Below are 23,669 nucleotides of genomic sequence, written 5' to 3' on the forward strand. Positions count from 1 at the left end.
ATTTAATTACTTTTACATTAAAAAGTAAAGTAAGGGATTACTCTTATTTTTTTCTGTAATTTAATTACAGTTACTTCTGATGTGATTGAACTGAATACTGTGTAATGTACACAATAGTGGAATTGACATTAAAATTCAGTCTAACTTTAAAATGCATGCATTAATGTGTCTTTCTCACATTTGTATACTTAGTCATTTAATAAGAGTACTTTATGTAGTTTTATATTATTTATTTGAATGAATTAAGAGTCGTTTCGTGTCTATCCTTGAATCACTTAACTAATCAAGGTTGATATAGGATATAGAAAGTAATTAGTAATAAGTAATTAAATACTTTTTGGAGAGTGTAATTCGTACAGTAATCTAATTACACTCTTTAATATGTAATTAATAACTAGTAATTAATCACTTTTTCAGAGTAACTTGCCCAACACCGCATGTTACAGTCAGATCCGTCTGATTTTGATGTTACTTTTGACAATTCATCCAACCTGAGCTTGTATTCCAATGTTAGTTCTTATTTCCTTCTCTCAGATGCACAGAACCATTTCAACTTTCGCTAATCTAATGGAGTAAACGAACCTAATTATTTTCAGTCTTTTGTCCAACCAAACATACATTTTTAAATGATGAACAATTCCTACAAAGCACAATATTTCATATTTAAATATCTAATAATTTAACCAAAGAGATGGTGATTAATGTACATCGTCAGCTGTCTGGCTTTATAGAGTAAACTGGGACTGTGTTCTAGTAATCCAAACAGTTCTCGTTTAAACCAGTTTGTGGTGAAGATAAGTGCAGAATTACTGATTTCTGTCTGGACTCTTGAGCAACACTCTCACCTCAAGGGCTCTGGATGTCATAAATGTGCTCGAAGTTACATTAGCTAAATATTAAACCTTTGACACATTCTTAACAAAAACTGACATATTTAATAGGGTATGTGTTATTATGTTGGTGCAAAACAACAGTTGGTTATACATTATTCTGTGTACTTAACCCGTGGTGAACCGTTGTATGTCTTTTTCCGCGAGGAAGTCATTAATCATCATTCATTTATCGCGAGAGCACAGATCTGTGTGTTGCGTAAGCTTCGCTCTCGCGATACTTTGCATGTTCGAGTCCTAAACAGCATTTTAATCGATCATTATGTATTAAAAAGAGATATTTTCAGATTACTTCTTTAAGTTTGAATCTTAATTTATGTTTGCATGTTATTTTTACTCACGATTACATTTTATAGTGATACGCTAGTTAAATAAGAGAGCAAGGGGGCCACCTAGTGCCCTACGCAATTTAAACAAAATGTGCACATTTCTTATAAATGTCATAATGATATAGCCTCATGTGGTTTGAACTATCAGGACTCATAAACTTTGACTTGTGTTTGGAATCTGTGTCTAACAGTTATTGGCAGTGTTGGGGAGTAGCTAACTATAAGTAGCGACGCTACTAACTTAACATTTTTCAGTAGCTTGGCGGTAGCTCAACTACTTTTAGAACAGTGTAGCTTTTCCAGTAGTTAATTACTTTTTTAAGAAAGTATCTAACTACAATTTCAAAGTAGCTTCCCCAACACTGGTTAATGGTGTGATAAGCTCAATGTTCCCTGAATGCTTGAAACTTCAGTATGAACTGCTTGTACAAATAAATGCTGATGCGTGGTCAGAAAACAGGAGGACGTGTTATATTGTCTATTCCTCTACAGCTCTGAGTATTGGACAAACGGGTGAGTTAATGTCTAAAGAGCTGTTGAATGCATAACTCACCGGCAGATAAGAGTGAGAAAAACATGTTGTTGTGGTATCTCCATCAGCAGAAACTGAACGTGCCTTCGGACATCATCTGTGATGTATTTGTTCTTATGAGAGATTGTAAACATTTATTTTAGTTAGATTAACAACATATTTTTACAAACTGGTTGATCACCTATGTTATATTTCTATTTTAATTCAGATCTTAAATGTTTTATAGTTCAGCTGAGAGAGTTCTAATGAGGTATTATAGTAATTAATCAATTATATCACGATTGCATATTCCGTCTATTACTTGATTATGGACCCAGTCCAGATTCTTTGTCCTCTCTATTTGGCAAGAGAACAATTTCAGCGTCAGCTTGTGTGAACAGTGTGCGCTGACGTTATATAAGGCCAACAAGCCAGAGAGTGTGGCCCATTTACCCAGCATGCTTTGCTCAGTACTGATAAGCGCCCACCTTTGAAGTCTTTATTTCCACTGTTGCAGGAAAGTGTGGCATTATCACAGATATTTCTGCAGAATAAACGTTTACGCAAGCTTGTTCAGCGTCACTCCCTGACATGAATGAACTTCATTTCTTTCATTGGTGTGATGCAACATCATGTGGGACGGACAGCCGGTGTCCTGCAGAGTTGAGCTTCAACCAACAGCCAGCCGCTGTGCACCGGATCAGATCAGACCAGGTTCCATGATCAAAAACAGATAATCAGTAATTCAGTAATGCTGAAAGGGATAGTTAACCAGAAAAAGTTATTTTGTTGTTTATTTGCCCTCATGCCATTCCAAACCTTTTGACTTTTTTTTATTCTGCAGAACACCAATAAGATATTTTGAAGAACGTTGGTAACCAAACAACATTGAACCCCATTGACTGCCCTTGTACAGACACAAAACCACTGAGACATTTCTCCAAATATCTTCTTTTGTGTTCCACAGAAGAAAGAGTCGTATACTGACATGAGGTTGAATAAAACATGACAGAATTTCTATCATGGGTAAACTTTCCCTTTAACATTAGAAACACAGAGAATGGTTGTTAGCTGTGAAATAGTGCTATACTCTTTATTGACTCTATGCTGTGTACTGTACTTCAAAAAAATACATTGTTGTCGGATAACTTGTTAATTTTGCATTGTTTTACAATATCTGAACATTTGTCACACATATAAAGTCAAAGAAGAGATGTTAAAAAACAAGAATAATTCATTCATCATTCTGGAAATAGAAGGCCATGCATTGTGGGATAAAGTTTTCCAATGCACTGTAAACACGTTTGTCATTTTAATGGAAAATAATGTAAAAATGGTACAATAAAACCTGTTAACTGTAAAAAAAAATACACTCACATACACATCGTAAAAATAAAGGTGCTAAAAAAGTGTATTTAAAAAGTGCTTTTGTTTCAAAAAGGTTCCTTGTAGTGGAAATAAGTTCTTCAGACTATTAAAAGGTAATAGATACATGGTTCTTTTAAAAATGTCACCTTTTATTTTTTATAAATGTAGAGTAAAAGTAATCTTAAAATGAACTGGAAAAAAACTGTAAAATGATGTTCCCTTAATTCTTTGTGTGACTTCACAACTGATCATATTTTATTTAAATAATTGCTTCTTCTTTTTTTACCACAATGTAAAAAATGACAGTCCTCTTATAAAAAATTAAGGTCATTTTTTTGACTGTTGCAACATCTGATAAATTGATGTAAACAAGCATCAAGTCACTAGAAATTTTTGAGCTGAGCTGTACAGTGTGCAGTTATGTAAATAAGTGTGTATTATTAGTGATGCTTTTGAAAAAAGCTCACTATTATTATTGATCATACTTATTATTTTAATGAGGGATGGTTCGTTTCTCTCGTGGCTTAGAGTATTATCAATTGGCAGATGCCAAGCCACGCCTATAGCCATCAAACACATTAGCCTAGCAACCGTTTAGCAATATGTATATATCTGCATCAGAACATCGTAGAGACATGGGGGTTGCTTAGATTCATTCGTGGCTTAAAGTGTTATCACCCTAGTGCCCAGTTCCGCGGTTTGCCATAATGCATCACTCACATTTTCTTCAGAATCTAGTTTTACATGTTGTTTAGTTATTCCTAATGTGTTTCATTATAATCAGCTGTGCAGAATGTTTTAAAACGTATGCTTTTTGAGCAGTGCTTTGACTTGAAGACGTTCTCAGTAAGTTTGAGAATCTTGATCTGATCTACGTATGCAAGTTTTTGAGAAAAGTAACATATTTATATTTGTAATGATACTTTAATTCAGAGACTAAGCGTATCGGTAAAAATATTCTATTCTTAAATTTCTAATTCTTATTTCTAATTTTAAAGGAATTGCAAGACTTCTTGATTATCGACCCATTTAAAATGTTTTAAAAGGAAAATGCACACAACATACATTTAAATAACTTTTATTAATATTTGTACAATTGACATCATAAAAGTCATAGAAATACAAAAATAAATGACAACTTTCAGATAACTGAAATGGTTCCATTCACACATGAATCAGCAGAATGGAAACCTTCGATAGCTTAAAGTTCTTCACTCGAAAGTGAATATAAATGTGAAACATGGAGTTGGACATAATACATCAATAATTTATCATGATAAATACACACAAGTCTTCTTTAAAGAGCACACATCAGATATTCTCTGCCGTCTTCTGTGGATTACAGCAATGAGACATTTTAAGATTTGAATGAAAGAAAAGCTTGAATAAAAACCGCTAAAACAACAATTAATAAACTATTCCTCTCAACAAACTATAAAGTAAACACTGTGACTAGTGTTTCATTTCTCGTGTGTTTCTCACAGGTGTCTCACTCTCTGAGCCAGCAGCTTGAGCTGTCTCTCCATCTCCTCGGGCAGATCGTCATTAACCTCCCGGTCAAAGTACGTTTTGATATCTTCAACTTCCTGAGTCCAGAACTCCGGTGAAAGATCGAAAAGCTCGTGCAGATCCACGTCCTCCGTCAGACCGCTGAGTTTCAGAGAGTCGTATGCGGGCACGTACCCGACCGCGGAGGGCATCGCCCCGGCCTCTCCGTGTATCCGCCGGAACATCCACTCCAGTACTCGAATGTTCTCCCCATACCCGGGCCAGAGGAACCGTCCGGACTGGCTCTTCCGGAACCAGTTGACGTGAAAGATCTTGGGTAACTTGGCGTCGGGATGTTTCTCCATGCTCAACCAGTGAGCGAGATACCGACCGAAGTTGTAGCCGAAGAACGGTCGCATGGCAAAGGGGTCGTGCATGATCACCTTTTCTGTACGGAAGCGAAAAAAAATCATGTTTGATTCTGTAAGCAATATTTGTGTGATTATTCAGAAGTTGAAAATGCTCATCTCACCTTTGTGCTCAGCCGCGGCCGTGGCTTCCGATCTCATCGCGGCTCCTACAAACACTCCATGTGCCCAGCTGAATGCCTCGTACACCAGCGGGATGCCCTGCGGCCTGCGACCCCCGAATATAATGGCTTCAATGGGAACGCCCTCGGGTGACTCCCACTGCGGGTCGATGATGGGACACTGCCCAGCCGGGGCGCAGAAACGAGAGTTGGGATGAGCGCACGGTTCACCTGAAACACACGCGAGACGATATAAACAAATGGAATATGTGAAGAGCTTCGACATTGAGATCGAGTGATGCTACCAACCGTCCTCGGTCGTCCATGGTTTGTTCTTCCATGATTTCAGCGTCACTCCCTCCGGAATATCCTCATCTATCCCTTCCCAGTAAACTCCACCGGAGCTGGTCTCCGCCACGTTGGTGAAGATGGTGTTTCGGTCGATGGTCTCCATGGCGTTCGGATTGGTTTTGGTGGAGGTTCCCGGAGCCACACCGAAGAATCCGTTCTCCGGGTTGATGGCTCTGAGATTTCCTTTAAATACACAACGAGAGCGCGTGAGCACAACAAAACACATTTCTTATATTTCTTCTCAACGATTATTTACTTGTTCGTACCTTCTTTGTCAAACTTCATCCAGGCAATATCATCTCCAACACACTCCACTTTCCATCCGGGCAAGGAGGGTTTCAACATGGCGAGGTTTGTCTTTCCACAGGCGCTCGGGAACGCAGCTGCGAAGTATTTCTTCTGTCCAGCGGGGTTGGTGATGCCCAGAATCTGCGCATCGACGTACCTCAATTAGTTTTTATTTGAGTAAATTTGTGTTTTATTCATAATCGGCGTTATAAATGACTATGTGTTTCCCACACTCACCAGCATGTGTTCGGCAAGCCACCCTTCCTCTTTGGCGATGCGGGAGGCAATTCGAAGCGCAAAACACTTTTTTCCCAGCAGCGAGTTTCCACCGTAGCCACTTCCAAAGGACACGATCTTCCTCTGGTCTGGGATGTGAGCGATGAGCGTCAGGTCCGGATTACACGGCCAGTTGTTCACCAGCGGCTCTATGACAGAATGTTGAACATCACTCGCTGTTCTTCATTTGTGTCAACAGACCCAAAGCCATTTAGACCGTCGACTTACTCTTCAGCGGCAGAGGACAGCCGACCGAATGCAGGCATCTCACAAACTCTCCGTTCGCCAAAACGTTCAACACAGATTTGCCTATTCTGGTCATGATCCTCATGCTCGCCACCACGTATGGAGAATCGGTCAGTTCCACTCCGATCTTAGACAACGGAGATCCGACCGGACCCATGCTGAAGGGAATCACGTACATGATACGACCTACAAAATAAATAGGATTTTGATGAATACGCTAAAGTGCACAATACCGCAGTACAGGTTCATGTTTTTGTGAAGGTCCCGCACCTTTCATGCATCCGGGGAATCTGAGGTTCATGGCTTTGTCCCACTCTTCTTGAGACATCCAGCGTCCTAGCTGACTGACCCCACATCCGCGGGGCGACGGAACCGTGTCTCGCTGCTCCGGTGTCACAATGACCGTCTTACTCTCAACACGAGCCACATCGCGAGGATCGGTGCGAGCCAGCCAGCTGTGACGTGAACACCTGTGATCAGTAAATACACATTTAAATCTTTTACTAATTTAACACGATTTGAACATCCATCATACCAGTTATTGTATTTGGGCAGTTTCTTGATGACACCCTGCACTTCTAACAGAGCGAGAATGGCCCTGTTCTCCTCTTCAGAACCGTCACAGATGTGCAAGGCGTCGGGCTGACACAGGTTCACGCTGGTCTCAATGAACTCTCTCAGGGCTGAGCTCAGAGATGCCAAATCCCCCTGGAGCACTCGTGTTCCGGTCTGGTTCTGTGACTGCAGCTGGGGAGGCATGATGCTGAGAGATGCTGATGATGCGCAGCAAACTGAGAGAATTCAAGGGTCCTTGTGGGAGTCCTATAGCAAACAGTAAACATTTAATAAAATGGCTCTTTATAAGTACAGTGTTGGTGATAGATGCCATTACTACTGTAATGAATTATTACTACTGTATATTTGTGCAAAAAGATTGTTATAATCGTATAAAAACAATTTATTACAAAGGTAACGCATTAAAAATACAGTAAAACCACGGTACATTTGTCACCTTTTATTGGCCTCATAAGATTACGCTGCTTGTTTTTTATGCACATTAAAATAAATCCATAAAAGTAAGAGTAGTAATGCATCATTATAATTATAACAAAAATACGTTACGTTATATTAAAAATAATATATTACTATGTATGTCATTATAATAAAAATACAAATAATATATTAAAAAAGCTCCCTTTTAAAAGACATTTGCTTAAAATAAGTTTTATGAAAAGTTTTACCTTAGTGTTGTTGTGGAAAGAGTTGATCTAACAGTTCTTCATCAGTCAGTCTGTAAGGATGAGGAAGCTCATGAATGTTCTGTACATTGTGTGGGGCAGTTAGTGGTATAAATACCCCACAGCTCTGGAGGAGGGGTAACACGCACACACGCACTCATACGTGCCAAACTACTAGGCCATAAAACACACACGACAGGAGACAAAAGTCAAAAACACGCCTGACAATCATTGCATCACCGAGCCGAAGAGAACTGACCTGTTACCCGCACGGCCGTGACGCAACAGCTCCCGGCGAAGCATCATCGTGTTACGTCATGAGCAGTAGGATCTCCGCACTCTGATTGGTCGCTGAACTGGAGGCTCGCCTCAGGCTTACTCACTGCAAATGCTGCATGCGCTGTTAATTTAAAAACGATTTTTGTAATTAATCTCATTTTGTTACTTGATAAATATCACACTGATAAATCAAAAAATTTAACTTAAGACCGTTATGTAATGTTTTGAGCAAGGACTTTGAATAATAGCTAATTATTGTCTAATGTTTTATTATTGTAACGTTTTTAATACATTATCGTTTATCTTATTTTTCTTTCTCATTTCTTAATTTTCTTGTTTCTTGATGTCAAAAACGTTTGTCTTTATTTCAGCGGAAATCTTTATTTGTACTTCTGCAGAGCACATGTAATGAAACGTTATTGTTACATTGTTTATATTATTCCTTGTTTTTTTTATATATATATATATAGGCTATATATATATTTACGATCCAGGAAAGTGATTTAAATGTCCAGATTATCAAAAGAACAAGTTGGTCTTCTGATATCAGTCTTTGTTTAATGTCAATGTTAAAATGTCAATAACATGAAGACTTTTACAGTACAGTTACAACCAGTTACAATGCGAAGTTTGATTACATGAAGAATAAATTGACAATGTGTGATGCATAACTGGAATTATTTGTCATTTTAAAAAGCAGATTTCGCATTATTTTCACAACATGACTGCCTTTAAAAACAAGACAACATAATAAAATATTTGGAGAAATTAGACTACATGTCACCAACAAACTCAAACATTGAGGAGAGCTTAAGAGGACGTGACACTCTTATCAAAGGACTTGTACTTGTTTTTCCCCTTAATGTACATGCCTCTCTGAACACAAAACACAGAAAACATAACAACCGGATGAGTTTAACAACTGCTCAATAACATCTGATAAGCTGTGATAAATCAAATCCATGAACAGCTGTCTATTGTAAAACATCTTTGTGAGACAGTTTTATGTTTCTGCTTTTTCCTAGTTTTTCCAAGTGTAATCTCGTCCTTCATGTAACTGTGTCCCAAATTGTAAGCAATGGTTGAAGACCAAAATATGTGTATGGTTTTTTTAAACAAATGTAAATTAATATTAAAAAGACAAAAACGAGGAATTCATGCACTGTGTTGTCGAGGAAATTTGTGACATTGAGCATCTCAACTGTAAAACTTTGCTGTAATTTCGCATCAGGGTTGCCAGTAATTTACTGTAGATTTAATGTACAATTTTGTTTTAAGCATAAATTTACCCAGTTTATATATTTTTCTTTCATAAAACTAGACTAAATATCTTGGGTCACCTTTCTTGTTATGTAAATGTATCATAATTTAAGAAGTTTTCAATATTTTTACAGAAAACAAGATAGGAATGTTTAGGAAGAATGTCATTTTTTGCAGTGTTGCTGTGCTAATGCCGGTCTCTTCATGCTCATTTTGAATATAAAAAGTCAAAGCGTTTTAAAGTCATTGAAAACAGTACTAATTGGAAAGTATATTAAGATGTAATTAAATCTACAGTAAGTTACTGGCAAACCTGCTGCAAAAACTACAGCAAAGTTTTACAGTGTAATAAAAAGTCAGACATTCTTCCTTTGAAACCCATGATGATCTTCAGAACTTTTGCAGATCCTGCTGGAGAACATGAATCCGCGGGTTTGGGTCAAGCAACTTGCCATTAAAGCAAGATGTGCTGGTCTTTGAACTTGTGTGTTCTTGATGTAGAAATGACGTGATAGAGAGTGAATGTAAAGTTATAGGATAAGTTTATAGGACAAGAGTCAGATGTTACAGACACATGGAAAAAAACTACCTCTGAATTACCAGCCACCAACAAAATTATCATTCTGTTTGTGAATAAACTTACTGATTACATAGGCTAAAAGAAGAAGTACAATCTATTGAAAGGTTATGCAATTCAAATGTAGGCATCTTTATGAGGGTTCAGAATGGTCTGCATGTTGCTCAATTCCACCTGAGTGTCTTGAAATCATTTACACATATATATGGATAAAAGATAAAAGATTCAATGTTCGAATCAGCATAAGTTTTAATAAAGACTAATAAAGATTTTTTTGATAAACATTTCAAATGGTGATGCCATAATACAATAGTGGCACCTGCAAACCATAATACTGCATGATTATAGAATTGTTTGTATACTCAAAGTACTTCTTAGAATACTGTGGTAATATACTGTATATCTATATCTTTTGCACTGCAATGGCCTTTTTGTCAGTGACATTTATGACACTTATTTGAGTCATGCCCCAGATTACATGAAAACGTAATTTTGTCCTTATACAATTACAAACGTGTCCAATTTTGATGTTCATCAACGTCAATCATTTTAAAGTAATTTGTTTTGTTGTTCTCGAGCGCCACCTGCTGCCCACATCACTACCGTAAGCTTTATTTGTTGATGAAGCAATACAATGTGTAAGTGTAAAAACTGTAATTGCATGTCTTAATTTAAGTCGTTTTTATGAAATACTAAATGTGGCAATTATACCTTTCACATAGTTTAAAAATTAAGATGATCAATTTAATTTTAAAAATTGTATTATTCATCGACATTTCATTTATCTTCTAATACTTTTGTTGGATTTTGTTATTTATATATTTATTTGATATGACATTACTTATTTTATAATAAAATAATTGAAAAAAAATTATACCGGAAGTCACCACAAAATCCTTCCGTCGTCGAAACATTCAGACAGTGAGTTCCGCCGCGGCTTCGTTCCGAGTGTTTATGTGACAGCACCGTGACCGAACCGAGTCATGAGCGCTGATAACTCGAGTCCAGATGTTCTGGTGCCGCTGCGGAATCTGGTTAACTGTGTGAAATCCACCAGAGATCGTGTGAGAGGTATGAAGAGTTTATCTCACTGCACGACACGCGTGTTTGTGTCCACGGCTAACGGCTAAACTCTGATCAAAACTACTATACACATTCAGCTGGAAATATAAACCGTTTAAAATGAACGTACAGAAACAATAAACTAAACGACATGCATACAGTAAACGTCACTGAGTTTTCTTCCGTTGCTTGTTTCATCGTAATATTGACAAATATTCATCGATTTCCAAGTTATGTGAGGGATGTAAAATGTAGTTGAATTACATCGTAAACGTGTTTGTTGTATGTTATCTATGCACATTATATCACTCACATACTTATTGTTGTTTAGACACTCTTACACTTGCTGCAGTTTAGGCTCATGACGTCACTCACATATTCACTCCTGTGTGCGTGTTTATCATTCCAGTATTTCTGTGTTTACAGATGGAGAATCAAACGAATGCAGCGGCACGTTCAGCTTGTCAAACTTCTGGGAGACTTTGGGTTGGTGTGTTTAATCATGTGTTTCAACCAGATCTGCCCCAAACATTCACAATATTATTCACAAATGTCCTCTCATCTCACAGATCAAGCTGTCAAGACAACATCTCAAGAAGCGACAAAACTCAGTTTAATGTTCTCGAGACCTCCAGTGCCCTCAGAGCAGGTGCATCAGCCAAACCCCAGTTTGTACCACCTACAGATGCGATTGACATTGGATCTCATCAGACGTTTCTTCTCATTTCAGGAATGTGCAAAACTGGCAGACTCTTTTCGGAAGAGCGTGCTGGCGTTGTCCACAGTTTACTTCTGGTTACCGAAGAGCCAAGGTACAACAAGATATACTGTACACTATGTTATGATACTAGGTTGTAGTAATAATTAGACTATTTACAGGTTTGATTATTTGTACGTTCTTGCCTTGTTTTAAGACAGTAATTTTAATGAGTATTACTCAGACAGTCATTGGGTAATACGTCTGTTACAAAAGCCGTCTCGTGACCCTGCTGTGAACAGTCTGTATGATCTCAGCTTTCGGGCTGTTGAGAAATCATGTTTTATAGTCTTGTTTTTTCGCCAGGAATTACACTGAGGAGGGGAGTTAGAGATGCGACCGCTGAGGTTTTCGAGGGTCTGGTTCAGCTGCTGGATGTTATTCTCTCTTCTCCTTTACAAAGGTGTTGGAGCGCTTATTCCAACATCATTCTATTGTTTGTGTTTTTTGTCACGTGTACTATAGCAAATTTATTAAAGAGTGCATTTACTGTCTGATCTGATCAACTGATCTGTTGTATCACAAGTTTGTCTCAGGATCAGCTGACCTCTACCGGAGGAGTGTGGGCTGCCTGTGACCAGTTTAATCAGCTCCCAAAAGGTGAGAGGAGTTATTAAGGTGATAGTTCACCCAAAAATGAATGTCAGCTGTACTCACTCTTTTGTCATTTCAAACCTGTGTGACTTTCTATTTCCCGCATAACACAAAATAAGATATTTTGAAGAATGTCGGTAGCATTGACTTTCACACTGGTTTTGTGTTCATACAATAGAAGTGAATGGGTGCCGGCGCTGTTCAGTTACAAACTTTCTTTATTTAAAGTATCTTTTGTGTTCTGCGAAAAAATGAAAGTCAGATGGATTTGAAATGACAAGAGTGTGAGTAAATGATGAACTTTCATTTTTGGGTGAACTATCCCTTTAAGCAGTCCAACTGAATCGTAACAAATTCAAAACTGATTGTATTGCTCAGTTTGTTTTTTGTACAGCTGTGATCATCAGGTGTATTTTACCGCGGTAATGTGGTTGAGACATTTGATTGGTCCTTTTTCACAGATAACCGCTCCGCTGTGTTGGCGGTCTTGACGTCAAATGTTGGTTTGGTGAAAGATGCCCTGGAAGAGATGGAGCAGGTTTGGAGTCATCTAAATTATTCTCACCTCTAAATCAAAATTCATGGTCTTTAGCATTTTAATATAATAATTGTTCACGTGTTCTTTATCAATATGGGCAGTTAATATGACATAAAGTTCTGATTTTAAATGTGTTAAATATGAAAAACACATTTACATGAAAAAAAAGAGCTATATTCTCTCTCAAGGCTCTAGCTGAGAGTCAGGACCCGTTTGGAGACATCTTAGACGATGATGACATGGACGTCCGTGGTAACCAGGACACATACTGGTCGCAGTCAGACCGCCAGCTCATCCGTCAGTGTCAGGGTCTTATGAAAGCATCCGGCGCATGTCTGCGCAAACTCTCCTCTGCCGTCCGAAACAACGGTCGAGTGGAGACGGAGGAGAATGTTGCGCAGTTAGACGATCTCGCCGATGTAGCCAAAGACGTCAGCCCCAGGTGGGTTTGTCTTTTAAAGGATTGTTTTGTAGGCGGTACACACCCTTTCTGCGTATGGAACGAGAGTACAGGTAATGATGGGTTGCTTTATGTTTGTTCCTAGCATCGATGACCTCACTCTCTCTCTATACCCACCTGTGGACCGTTCAGCGGTGGACGAGAATGTAAGCGCTCACAGATCGTTTCATAATCACACAACTGCACCTGACGCATGTGGGACGTGTTCAGGCCAACTTCCCTGCATGTGTCCCACAATGACAGTCTCCCATGTTTGTGTTTCATTTGAGGTGTGTCTGTCAATTTGTCATGAGTAATAATCCTCAGTGTCGCTTTGGATAAAAGCGTCTGCTAAATGAGTAAATGCAGTGTCTCAGCGTCCCATGAAAACAATCCCAACATCATTCAGAGTTCATGTGTGGAACACCTCAGAATGACTGACACAGTCAAAAGTTCAGATACACCTCTGTTCTGTTTATCTTTTAATATCCAAACATCTGTTCAAATTAATAGATAACATATGTGATTCTGTTTGTGCTTTTAACATGTTTTTATATATAATTGACTAATTTAATCATTAAACATAATATGTGTACAGAATAATTTTTGTTTGTATTACTTTCCATTAGATCAATTTATGTTAAAACTAACTCAATAAATGCATTTTTTTAATCATTATAGGTTTGTAAACTGGTATTTGTGTTGAAGAAGGTGCTGGAGATCACTAGGTGAGAACACTAGATAGATCACTAGAGTGGGTTTAGTTCAGAGATCACTAGATGAACAAAACAAACATGAAGATTGAAAAGTTTAAAGAATGGCTTGTTCAGTTTGTGTTGGGACATGTCATCTATGCTCGTATGTTTAACGCATACCTTATTACACTTCACACCCTCTCAGTAACGCCTCCTCAGTAATTATACTGAACAAATATTCATTTGTTCCTCACTGTTTGTTTAACCGTGTGCATCATTTATTCTCTTTTGATCCGTCTTTCAGGACGAGTCATGTTTGTCTGGAGCCAGATGTTTCATGGGTGGCGTTTCTGGACGGGGCTGTCAATCACAACCTGGAGAAAGTACAATCACTGCTACGTGACTCGAACTCATAGTGTCCTGAAGACTGACTTTAGTGAAAGTGTGTGAGCGCTCCATCGATGTGAAAAAGGACATTTGCTTCGTTAAATATCGGAGATGCTCTTCTGTTGAATCTTCAGAGATGTTAGCAATCAAAAGAAGATCCTTTCCTTTTTCCATATCATGTTATGATTTATGACAAATGACATTAACAATATTATTTGTTTGCCCTCTAAAACAATTCAGTGTGTTTTGGAGATATATAACGTTTTTCATGTTACCTAATTTATATAAACTATAAAAACATCTCCACCTCTCATGCTGGTTGTTTGAGAGCTTCTTATACCGCACAGTTTTCAAGCACGAACATACTTCAATGTTTATTTAAAGGCAAACAGCTGGACAGAAAAACACACTTTCGTAATCAAAACGATGTCACAAACATGAACATATTTACATGTAATTGTGCAGAATAAAAATAACATTACAAATCATACTTATGAGTCATAGAATGTCAGTTTAACACTGTAAGCCCTTCTATTTTCCAAAAGCGAGATATCCCAGGCGTGACGAGGAGGGTCTGACGTTCACATCAACTCTGTTTCTGATGTCTTTGAAAGTCGAGCTGTCAAAGCAGGCCACCAGTTTCTTTGGTCCGGCTCTGTTGGGTCTGAACTGCACCTTTAGCGTAGCTTTCTGACCCGGACCGAGCTCAGCGATCCTGAACAAACACACAGCAGATAGGAGCAGGGGTTATATTGTGTGTGAGTTTGTGTGTGTGTACAAAGGTGTGTATATTTGTGTATGTGTGTGTGTACTGAATGTGTACATGTGTGTGTGTACCCTGTTGAAAAAAACAGCATATGCTGGTTTGGTATGTTTTGATGCTGGTTTGTGCTGGTTTAAGCTGGTCATATCAGCATCAAAACATTCCTATCATATGCATATGTGTCTGTGTGTGTGCATCTCACTTGATCTCTTCGGTTTGTCTGAGCAGTCCGCTGCCTGTCAGAGTGATGGAGCAGTTATTCAGAGATGCAGACAGGGGGTTTTCAAACGTCACTTCTGCTGTCATCTCACCGTTCAGAAGTGGAGTCCCACTCACCTGAAACAAACAACACACACACGTCACACATACACATAAGTCCAGGGACCCGTCTCAATAAGGAGGTTCAAGCAACACCGAGTTAAAATGTGAACTCTGAGTTGTTTAACACTGCGATGCGAAACTTTGAGTTTTTGGTTTCAGAACAGCTGATTTGAGTTAGTTCTATCAACTCTGGGTAGACTTACTTATTTATTAATGTGCGGAAAATTACTTTCGTTTAAATTGATAAAAAGATAAATGTACACATCACAATCGCCAGTGTGAAAAAGGGTCAAATTAACACTCACAGTGTATATATAATCCACACTCTCAAAGTGTGGATTATATAAACACTGTGAGAGTTAATTTGACCTTTTAACACTGGCGATTTTACTGTGTACCAATAAGCAAACAAATGAATGAAACAACAAAAATTAAACAGAAATAATATAAAAATTCTCATGGTGTATAGGACACTTGTAAGTGTGTTAAAGTCAGACTGATCATCGGTTCGAACCCTGCTCGGAGCAGTTTTGTGTAGGAATGATTTCATTGTTTATTACCTTTATCACTTCATTTCTGCATTTGTCTGTATTTATTAATTTCTTTATTCATGCACTTTATTTACACACTTTATTAAGTCATTTCTTATCCTCCATAGAAAACTATCATTTGTGAGAACATGTAATGGAAAGAATCTGCTCTGATGTAATATAAATATGTTGATATATCTAATTCACTGTAAAGAAAAATGGTACAGTTTTAATAAAAATGCACGTGGAAATGACAAAATTCCACTCGGGTCCTAAATTCCTCTCCTGAAATCAAAGTACATCCCTATGAATGAATGCAACCTCTTCACATACAGGATCCTCTATAAAAGCACATATGACATGTCACTGAGATGGTCTCTGTGTGATCATAATGTGTGACATGAATGACTGTAGTAATGAATGAGGAACACCACTTGTGCTTTAAAAGGGGAGGAGATGGATAGAAACTCTGGGTTTACCAAAGAAAACCTGTTCCTGACCAGGTTAGGTTCACAGAGTAAGTTACTACGGTTACCGACTCAGAGTATAAGTGACCTCTCTTTTAGAAACGGACTTGAGTTACCCCGCTTTCACGGGTTTGACATACCTCGCATTCTGAAAAGGAAAACCCAGAGTTTCCCTTATTTCAGGCTTAATATACTCAGAGTTTTCACTAAACCTCCTTTCTGAAACTGGCCCCAGACTGAGTCAAAGACACGCGTTGAGATTTACAGATGAAAAACACTCACAACTAAATGAAGTGGAGGGCTGTGCGGGACGATGTCTTTCTCCACCAGGTACACATCTTTAGAATCCTTCTTATCTGTTGCGATCACTGACACTTTGATGCAGTTGTTGTTCAGAAGTTTTGGTCCGTATGTGGCAAACGGGATTAAGATGGGAATGACATGCTCTAAAATAACATAAAACAAACTTTTCACTACGTCTGTTTTTTCTAGGGGTTTCAAAAGCATTTTAACAAGTAATTCGCAAGATGGTGCCGGTGAGCTTTTGGGTCGGCAGAGTAATTTCCGGTTGTATAACACCGACTGTATGGGAAAAGGGGAATTTTTGGCCGGTGTTGTACCGAAATTCGACTCCCAGTGAGATTACGACTCCCCTACTTCTGATTGGTTCATTCACTTAGTATGCTGCTTTGTGATTGGTCCCTATCTCTAAATCCCGCCCCCACACCTAATCCTAATCCTAACCTTCGTAGGGGAAAACAGGGGAGTCGTAATCTCACGGGGAGTCTGATTTTTATACAACACCGGCAAATATGGGTGTTTTTAGATAAAAGAAGAAGAAGAAGAAAGCAATAAATCCGAGAGCCACACGACAGATCTTCTTCACATTGCTGAGCACTTCGTTAACCCAAAACAACTCTATAGTGTTATTCGACCGGAAATTAGTCTGCGGACTCACCGGCGCCATCTTGTGCAACTAGCCTATGGTAGAAACAACTATCTACAAAGCAAAGCTGATAACCTTATACAAATTAAAAGCGAAGGTGTTTTGCACGATGAAGGCTAGTTTGGAACCATTTACCAAACAATAATACATTTGGATATTTTAAATGACTTTTTTCATCAGCCCTTATAATTATAGGTTTATTTTCAAAATGCTAAATATATGACCTGACTTCTTTTGTGTGTTTGTGTCCCCCTGATACCTTTCTTGGGTTGCAGCTGGATGTCTCTGGTGTCACTCCAGACTCCGGCCTCCGGGCTGTTGGTGTATCTCATGATCTGAGCGTTCATCCTCAGCGTCAGCTCCTGTGTTTTAGGACTGTCTGTGGTTAAAGTGAGGTGTGCTTGAATATCCACGCCGTTCAGTGGTTTCCCATCTAGGCTGATCTTCATCTCTACTTTTGGACGAGGAGGAGCTTCGATCATCCTCACGTCATTGGCTCTCTTCACGGCCTCTTCGTACGCAACTCGCTCCTTCTCAGAACCTGAAGGTATACACGAGGCAGAAGAACAGATGAGTACACAGAGGAAGTGCAAGTGTAAGAGTTTGAAGTGTGCAGACTGACCCTCAGTGTACTTGTAGTTTTCCGTGATGTCTTGTCTTTTGTTGCTGCCTACAGCTTTAGTGCTGATAGACTGTCCAACAGCTTTGGTGTTTGACTGAATCCTCTTCTTGGAGCCGTTGGCCATAACCAGCCACGAGACTTTATCAGCATTGACCTCTCCGAACACAAACTGCAAATCGTATTTGATATCGGTGTGTCCCTCGCGGATGGCCGTCACCGGAGCCGGACCACAGCAGTAAACATCTGCACACAGCAAAACGATCACGTGAATCTCTTTATCCGTCTTATCCTTCTGTTTCTTTCGTGTCAAAGGTTGTAAGGCTCAGGTCACCTGTACTTTTCTCCTGTGGCGTTGGGTCCAGGACTTGCCAGCCGTCGTAGAACGAGTCTTCAGTGAGATCAGGACGTCTCATCCAGCCCTCCACCCACACGTGGTAGTTCCTACATTAAGGTAGTTCCTCCATCAAATATATCACATTTCTTTTTCCTAGCAACTAACAGCAACGAGCTGTTAAACAAAATCATTATACGTGTTGGTAATACAGTCCGAAATTCTACAAACTTCTCCATTTATTCTCTTTGTACTGAATGATTTGACCAGAAATATGAAGGACTTGATGCCTTTAAAATTACTTTCTATCTTGCGAAAAGATATTATTTTACTTACCAAACCGTGTCAAGGCTTTGTTTGGGAGTCACGCCGTAATCACCGTAGTATTCATCAATAATGAGGTTTAGCTCGGTGTCATGGGCTGATTGATAGTTGGTGATAACACGACAAGGAATCCCCAGACATCTCAACACTACACACAATATGTACACACATACACATCAGTCTAGACACACTACACACATAAGACACTGTACTGTGTGTGTGTGTACCTGTGCACATCACTGCAGCAAACACCCAACACTGTCCAAATTTGACGGGGTAACAGTCGTACTTCATCCACCTTCTTAAGATGTCCACACTGCTGGTCCAGTGACTCGGCTCGACGCCTCCAATAAACGTACTTTCCCACTTACCCACTATCACACCTTTATCATCATCATCAGAGTTTATCTGTAGGATTCAGAGCAGAGTTTCCAAGAGAAAATCCTATGTGAGAGAAACGAACAGCTGAGCAATACAAAGTAATTCAATATCAATGTCGATGTTACCATAGCGCTGATCACTCGACTGATGTAAATGGGGTTACAGCGCGCTGAATAATCCTCCTGTGGGTTCTTTACACACTTTGGGTTCAAATCCAAGAGCTTCAGACAGATGTCCAAAATATCATCTTCAAACTAGAGAAAAACACGAGAGATTTCAACCATCTCGTCTTACAATCATGTGTTGAGATCAGTGGTGGGTAAGCGACTTTAAAAAGTAATTCATTATAAATTACATCATCAGCATTGTATTTAAATTACACATTTTTCTGTAATTGGATTAAACATGACTAAATAATTCTTAAAAGCTGTTTCATCCTTGACCACATGGACGATTGAAATTACCTTTCAACTCTTAAATTAAATTGATTAATAACATTACCTGTAAACAAGCAGTAAACGTTACTTTTAAATAAATTGTTCAGTTCTGACTTCTATCTCTTTTCTACTCTTCCTCTATAAAAAAACCTAACTTAGCTCTGTATACTGTGGTAGGCTTTCTGAGACCAGTTTTATTGCACTTATGCTTTTTGTTGTTCTTATGTTGTTCCAATTGCTTCCATTGTTTCCCTCATCTGTAAGTCGCTTTGGATAAAAGCGTCTGCTAAATGTAAATGTAAATGTAAATGTCATATACATTTCAGAAAGAAAATTAAAAAAGAAAAGAATATGAATTTCTAACAAATTTTTATGCAAACAATGTTTTATGCAGAATTGTAGAAAGTACACACAGTATATATAAATGGAAGAAATAGTACGCATTAAATATAAAATAAATGCATTCAATATAAAATAATGCATTAAAAATAAAACGTAATCCCTTGTTTGACTTTTTTCTCAAGAAGAAGAATTTAATTACAAAAAACCATCCCACCCAACAGTGATAAATAAATAAATAAGTAATTAATAAATATAATATAATATAATATAGAATAATATAATGTAATGTAATTAAAAAAAAGAAAAGAAAAAAAAATAATAATAAAATAAAAATTGTAATTTGTAAAACGTGCTTACACTTTTTTTTATGGTTGGTTGGTAAATTGGTAAATTGAACAAACCTTAAATTCAAAGTCAGTTTGAATTAAAAATAGACTTTTGCTTACTTGAATACTAAAAATGTTTTCACTTGCATTCAATTCTATTCATTGCTTCACTTCATTCTAAAAAAATCTCTCCATAACAACTGTTTTGTGTTTTACAGCTGATGTCACCATTTTTCTGATTCACTTTTCACCAACCAATCACTTCCAGTCGCATAGCAACCACTCACCACCCTAGCAACGTTTTCAAAGGTAAGCGCCACTTCTCAAACAAAAGAAATCTGTATGAGTCACGTGTGGACAAAAGCACCATCATCTCACCTGCCCGAAGTCCCAGGCTTCAGATGTGACGTATTCATTGACTCCCTTGTACACGATTCCCTGTTCATTCATAACATACTCCTGTCTCTCTGCGTCATTGGCCAGGAACACCCAATCTTCTGTAATAAGGAGAAGGTTAGTGAGGACGGGACATACATCAGAGACATGATTGATGATAGGGGATGTGTAAAGAAAGAGACGTACCATCGCACCACGGGTTAAAGAGCACCGTTAACGTGCCCACACGTGCCGCCACGTCCGACGAGCCAGTTTTCACAAACAGTGAATACAGACCGATGCTGGCGTTTGACGGGCAGAGAACAGACAGGGTGGCAGTCAAAGGTGTGCTGTCTAACACTTGAAGGCTCCAGGATTTTCCAGAGTTGTTAACCTGGGGATGTTTATTGCCAAATGATGAGCGGGTACCCTTCTCTTCAGACGCATCGGGACCTGAAATTTTTCAGGAATAAAGAATCATAGATGAGATCTCTTTAATACCTCAGAAAGTTTAGATTTAATGTTAACTTTTTCATACCTGTTTCCACAGTCAGCTCGATGTGGTCGAGATGTGGATGCTCCACGCTGAGGGTCAATCTGAAAGGTTTCCCTCTCCGGACGATGAGTCGTTCAGTCGTGATCTCATGTGTGTGATGTTCTGTGTTGTTCTTCTTGCACTGAAGGTCTAGTTTCATAAGATCTGCAAGAGACGCATGTTTCAGAACCACAACAACAAAACCAGAGGTTCACGGATCTGGTCCTCGAGGGCCAAAGTTGAGAAAGTCTGAACTAGACGAACGACTCCATAACCCTGCCGTGACCTGATGTTACATCACGAGATGAGACAATGCATATTTCAACATAGCGAGGTGTGGCGTTGACTGACGGATTACATTTTACACGTTCAGTCTGATAAAGTGTCAAGTCAAGTAGCCTAGCTGTGAATGTCAAAATCTTTCGTAAGAAAGCTGGCAAGGATACACTAAAAGACGTAATTTGTTCTTTATTCAGTTTGGTGTCAATCACTGCTTAAGCTGCATCATACTGTACGTACGATAGAAGAAGTTTTTTCCCCGGAATAAATGAAAGTCCTGTAGGAGAAGGAAGCGAACAGCATCGTTTTGAGCATTGAGCATGTTAAGGCTGATTTTAAGGTTAATTCAACTTTGTTTCACAATTATGCAACGTATGCAACATTGATGGTGTTCTTGAACTGAACTGAATCAACATTCATTGATCATTGAATATAGACATTGTTTGAAAAAATTGTGATCATTAGGTGCATGGTGTCAAACATTTATACACATCACTATTATACAACAAAAGCTTTAAATGATTTGTTTCCCTTTTAATAGCTGCTTTGGAACCTTCTGCATTTTATAAAACACACAAAATAAAGTTGCCTTCATGACCAGTAAATAAAGAACCACGGTCACGATTAGTTTTCTCAAATTATTAATACATTTTCACCCGTGTCCCAAGTGTCACCAAACAAATATCTCATCAGAGAAAAACATCTGAGCTTTTCATCACCATGTTAAAGAGCTTGTTCTTCCAGTGTGTCTAAAATAGCCTTTAAGGTTTTATCAGTTAGCAGAATCTTAAAGGAACAGTTCACCCAAAAATGAAAATTCTGTCATCATTTACTCACCCTCATGTTGTTTCAAATCTGTATAAATTTCTTTGTTCTGCTTATAAAGATGATATATAGAATAAAATAGGAAACCAAACAGTTCTGGGCCACCATTGACTACCATAGTAGTATCGTACTATGGAAGTCAATGGTGCCCCAGAACTGTTTGCTTACAAACATTCTTCCAAATATCTTCTTTTGTGTTCAGTGGAACAATAAAATGTACACAGGTTTGAAACAACATGAGGCTGAGTGAATGATGACAGAATTTTCGTTCTGAATGTGAATCGGCTCAGTTTTACTTTGGTAAAGAAGATCAGCCTGAGCGGAGTTGCTCATTTAAGCGAAATATTATTGAAGATCTCAATATGAACGTAAACTTTCTCATCAAATTTACCCAAATCCAGATTATTTTACTTCTACGATCTACATTCATTCACCATACTCCTCATGGTTCGGAAGTGTCTCATTTGTTTCTGTTTTTATTTCCCCTAAGCAATTTTAGCATCTACGACTAAGCCAATATTTGAATAAACCTAGCTTAATCAAACCTCCTGAGCTATGAAAATGTAACATCTGGGTTCTTCTCTTTGTCTTAGCTGCTCTATCCTGAATTTACAGTGTATTTACCATATTTTTACTACGAGTAAATATAATGGTAACCACAGATTAACCACGGGTTTGCTATATCTATAGTTTAACCATGGTATTTGTAGTAAAAACGTGGTTATACAATGGTAACCGACCTCCCAAAAACATAAGTACTATACTCTTTTCACACATGGTTGATTTTGTAAAGACAGTATTAAGTTCTTAGCATATATGTATTTACAGAACTATAACCCAACAATGCCAAACATGTCTTTTTCTCACCCTGCTGCGTGTTGTTAGAGTTTGTCATGCTCATGTCGTCTCTTCAGATTGGTGCAGTGTGCGTCTGTGTTTTGGATGAATGAATGTTGGGTTGTTTTATAGATGCCCTGCCCCGTCACCTCCCACGAATCTCAGAACATTGAGCACATGTGCACACCCTCTGTCATTGACTCTGTCATTACAGGAGTCAACCTTGTTGAGTAATAAAATAATGAACGTTTAGAAAATAAATGACATATGTTGTCATTCCAATTAGAGGGAAGGTAAGATGAATCTATATTTGCCTGTTAATTATTGCTAAAGTATCCGTTCATATTTTATAGAATGGAAACACGTGTTTAATTTGAGTTTAACGGTTCCATCCTGAAAGAAAGAAATTAGTGTTTTTTATTTCACTTGCGACACAGTCGCAGACATTCAGTTGCTGTATTAATCATCTCGTGATGTTGAAAGGACACTGTTGAAATCACAGATGACATCTCTGTAATATCTCAATATTATTTCTCTCAAATGAAGTCTCAGATATTTCTCTTGCGAAAAAAGGCAGAAATCTCACAAATATCTCTTTCAGAATTTCAGAAGAGACAATGTGGATTTAACCTCTGCAGTCTACATTCATTTTACACCTCCATGCTCTTCGTGTAGCTTAACAATTGTCTCATTTCTGGTTTTATTTCTTCTTAGCAATTTGAAGAAAAAACCGAGACCGAGTTGATACTTCAATAAAACAACTCCATCAAATCTCCTGATGATTGAGCAACATCTGAGCATTGACATTGTCCTCTGGGAACATCAACACTATTCTAAGTTCATTAACTGTTCCTGAAAGCTTAAATTGATTAAGTTTCAATGTTTAAGTTGAATTTCTGATGTTTTGAGTGAATGGTTTTGTAATC

At 38.2% G+C, this 23,669-nt stretch overlaps 3 protein-coding genes across 4 annotated transcripts; 1 reads left to right on the forward strand and 2 right to left on the reverse strand.

Moving 5' to 3' along the window:
• Window positions 1-4,239: 4,239 nt before the first annotated feature.
• pck1 (phosphoenolpyruvate carboxykinase 1 (soluble)) lies at window positions 4,240-7,784 on the reverse strand. Its single transcript, XM_057338222.1, has 9 exons — window positions 7,518-7,784; window positions 6,812-7,098; window positions 6,547-6,731; window positions 6,259-6,462; window positions 5,992-6,179; window positions 5,733-5,895; window positions 5,425-5,649; window positions 5,119-5,346; window positions 4,240-5,034 (listed from the first exon to the last, which is right to left on the reverse strand). The coding sequence occupies exons 2-9, from the start codon at window positions 7,033-7,035 to the stop codon at window positions 4,577-4,579; spliced, it is 1,875 nt and encodes a 624-aa protein (XP_057194205.1). The 5' UTR covers window positions 7,036-7,098; window positions 7,518-7,784; the 3' UTR covers window positions 4,240-4,576.
• Window positions 7,785-10,542: 2,758 nt separating this feature from the next.
• On the forward strand, window positions 10,543-14,131 carry ccndbp1 (cyclin D-type binding-protein 1). Of its 2 annotated transcripts, none has more exons than XM_057338829.1 (11): window positions 10,543-10,701; window positions 11,119-11,178; window positions 11,262-11,341; window positions 11,423-11,504; window positions 11,756-11,852; window positions 11,976-12,049; window positions 12,505-12,581; window positions 12,770-13,023; window positions 13,127-13,187; window positions 13,702-13,748; window positions 14,020-14,131. In XM_057338829.1, exons 1-11 carry the CDS (start codon window positions 10,614-10,616, stop codon window positions 14,129-14,131), a joined length of 1,032 nt encoding a protein of 343 aa, XP_057194812.1. In that variant the 5' UTR covers window positions 10,543-10,613. The 2 variants fall into 2 exon arrangements, with proteins under 2 accessions (XP_057194812.1, XP_057194813.1); XM_057338830.1 differs by having other exon boundaries at window positions 10,586-10,701; window positions 11,119-11,182.
• A 488-nt stretch (window positions 14,132-14,619) lies between these two features.
• tgm8 (transglutaminase 8) lies at window positions 14,620-22,842 on the reverse strand. Its single transcript, XM_057338828.1, has 13 exons — window positions 22,774-22,842; window positions 20,806-20,967; window positions 20,475-20,720; window positions 20,271-20,389; window positions 18,913-19,041; window positions 18,634-18,814; window positions 18,419-18,554; window positions 18,083-18,192; window positions 17,752-17,994; window positions 17,389-17,670; window positions 16,466-16,629; window positions 15,068-15,201; window positions 14,620-14,817 (listed from the first exon to the last, which is right to left on the reverse strand). The coding sequence occupies exons 1-13, from the start codon at window positions 22,805-22,807 to the stop codon at window positions 14,634-14,636; spliced, it is 2,124 nt and encodes a 707-aa protein (XP_057194811.1). The 5' UTR covers window positions 22,808-22,842; the 3' UTR covers window positions 14,620-14,633.
• Between the last annotated feature and the right edge of the window lie 827 nt (window positions 22,843-23,669).

Source organism: Triplophysa rosa, linkage group LG7, assembly GCF_024868665.1.
Source record: "Triplophysa rosa linkage group LG7, Trosa_1v2, whole genome shotgun sequence".
Taxonomy (NCBI): Eukaryota; Metazoa; Chordata; class Actinopteri; order Cypriniformes; family Nemacheilidae; genus Triplophysa; species Triplophysa rosa.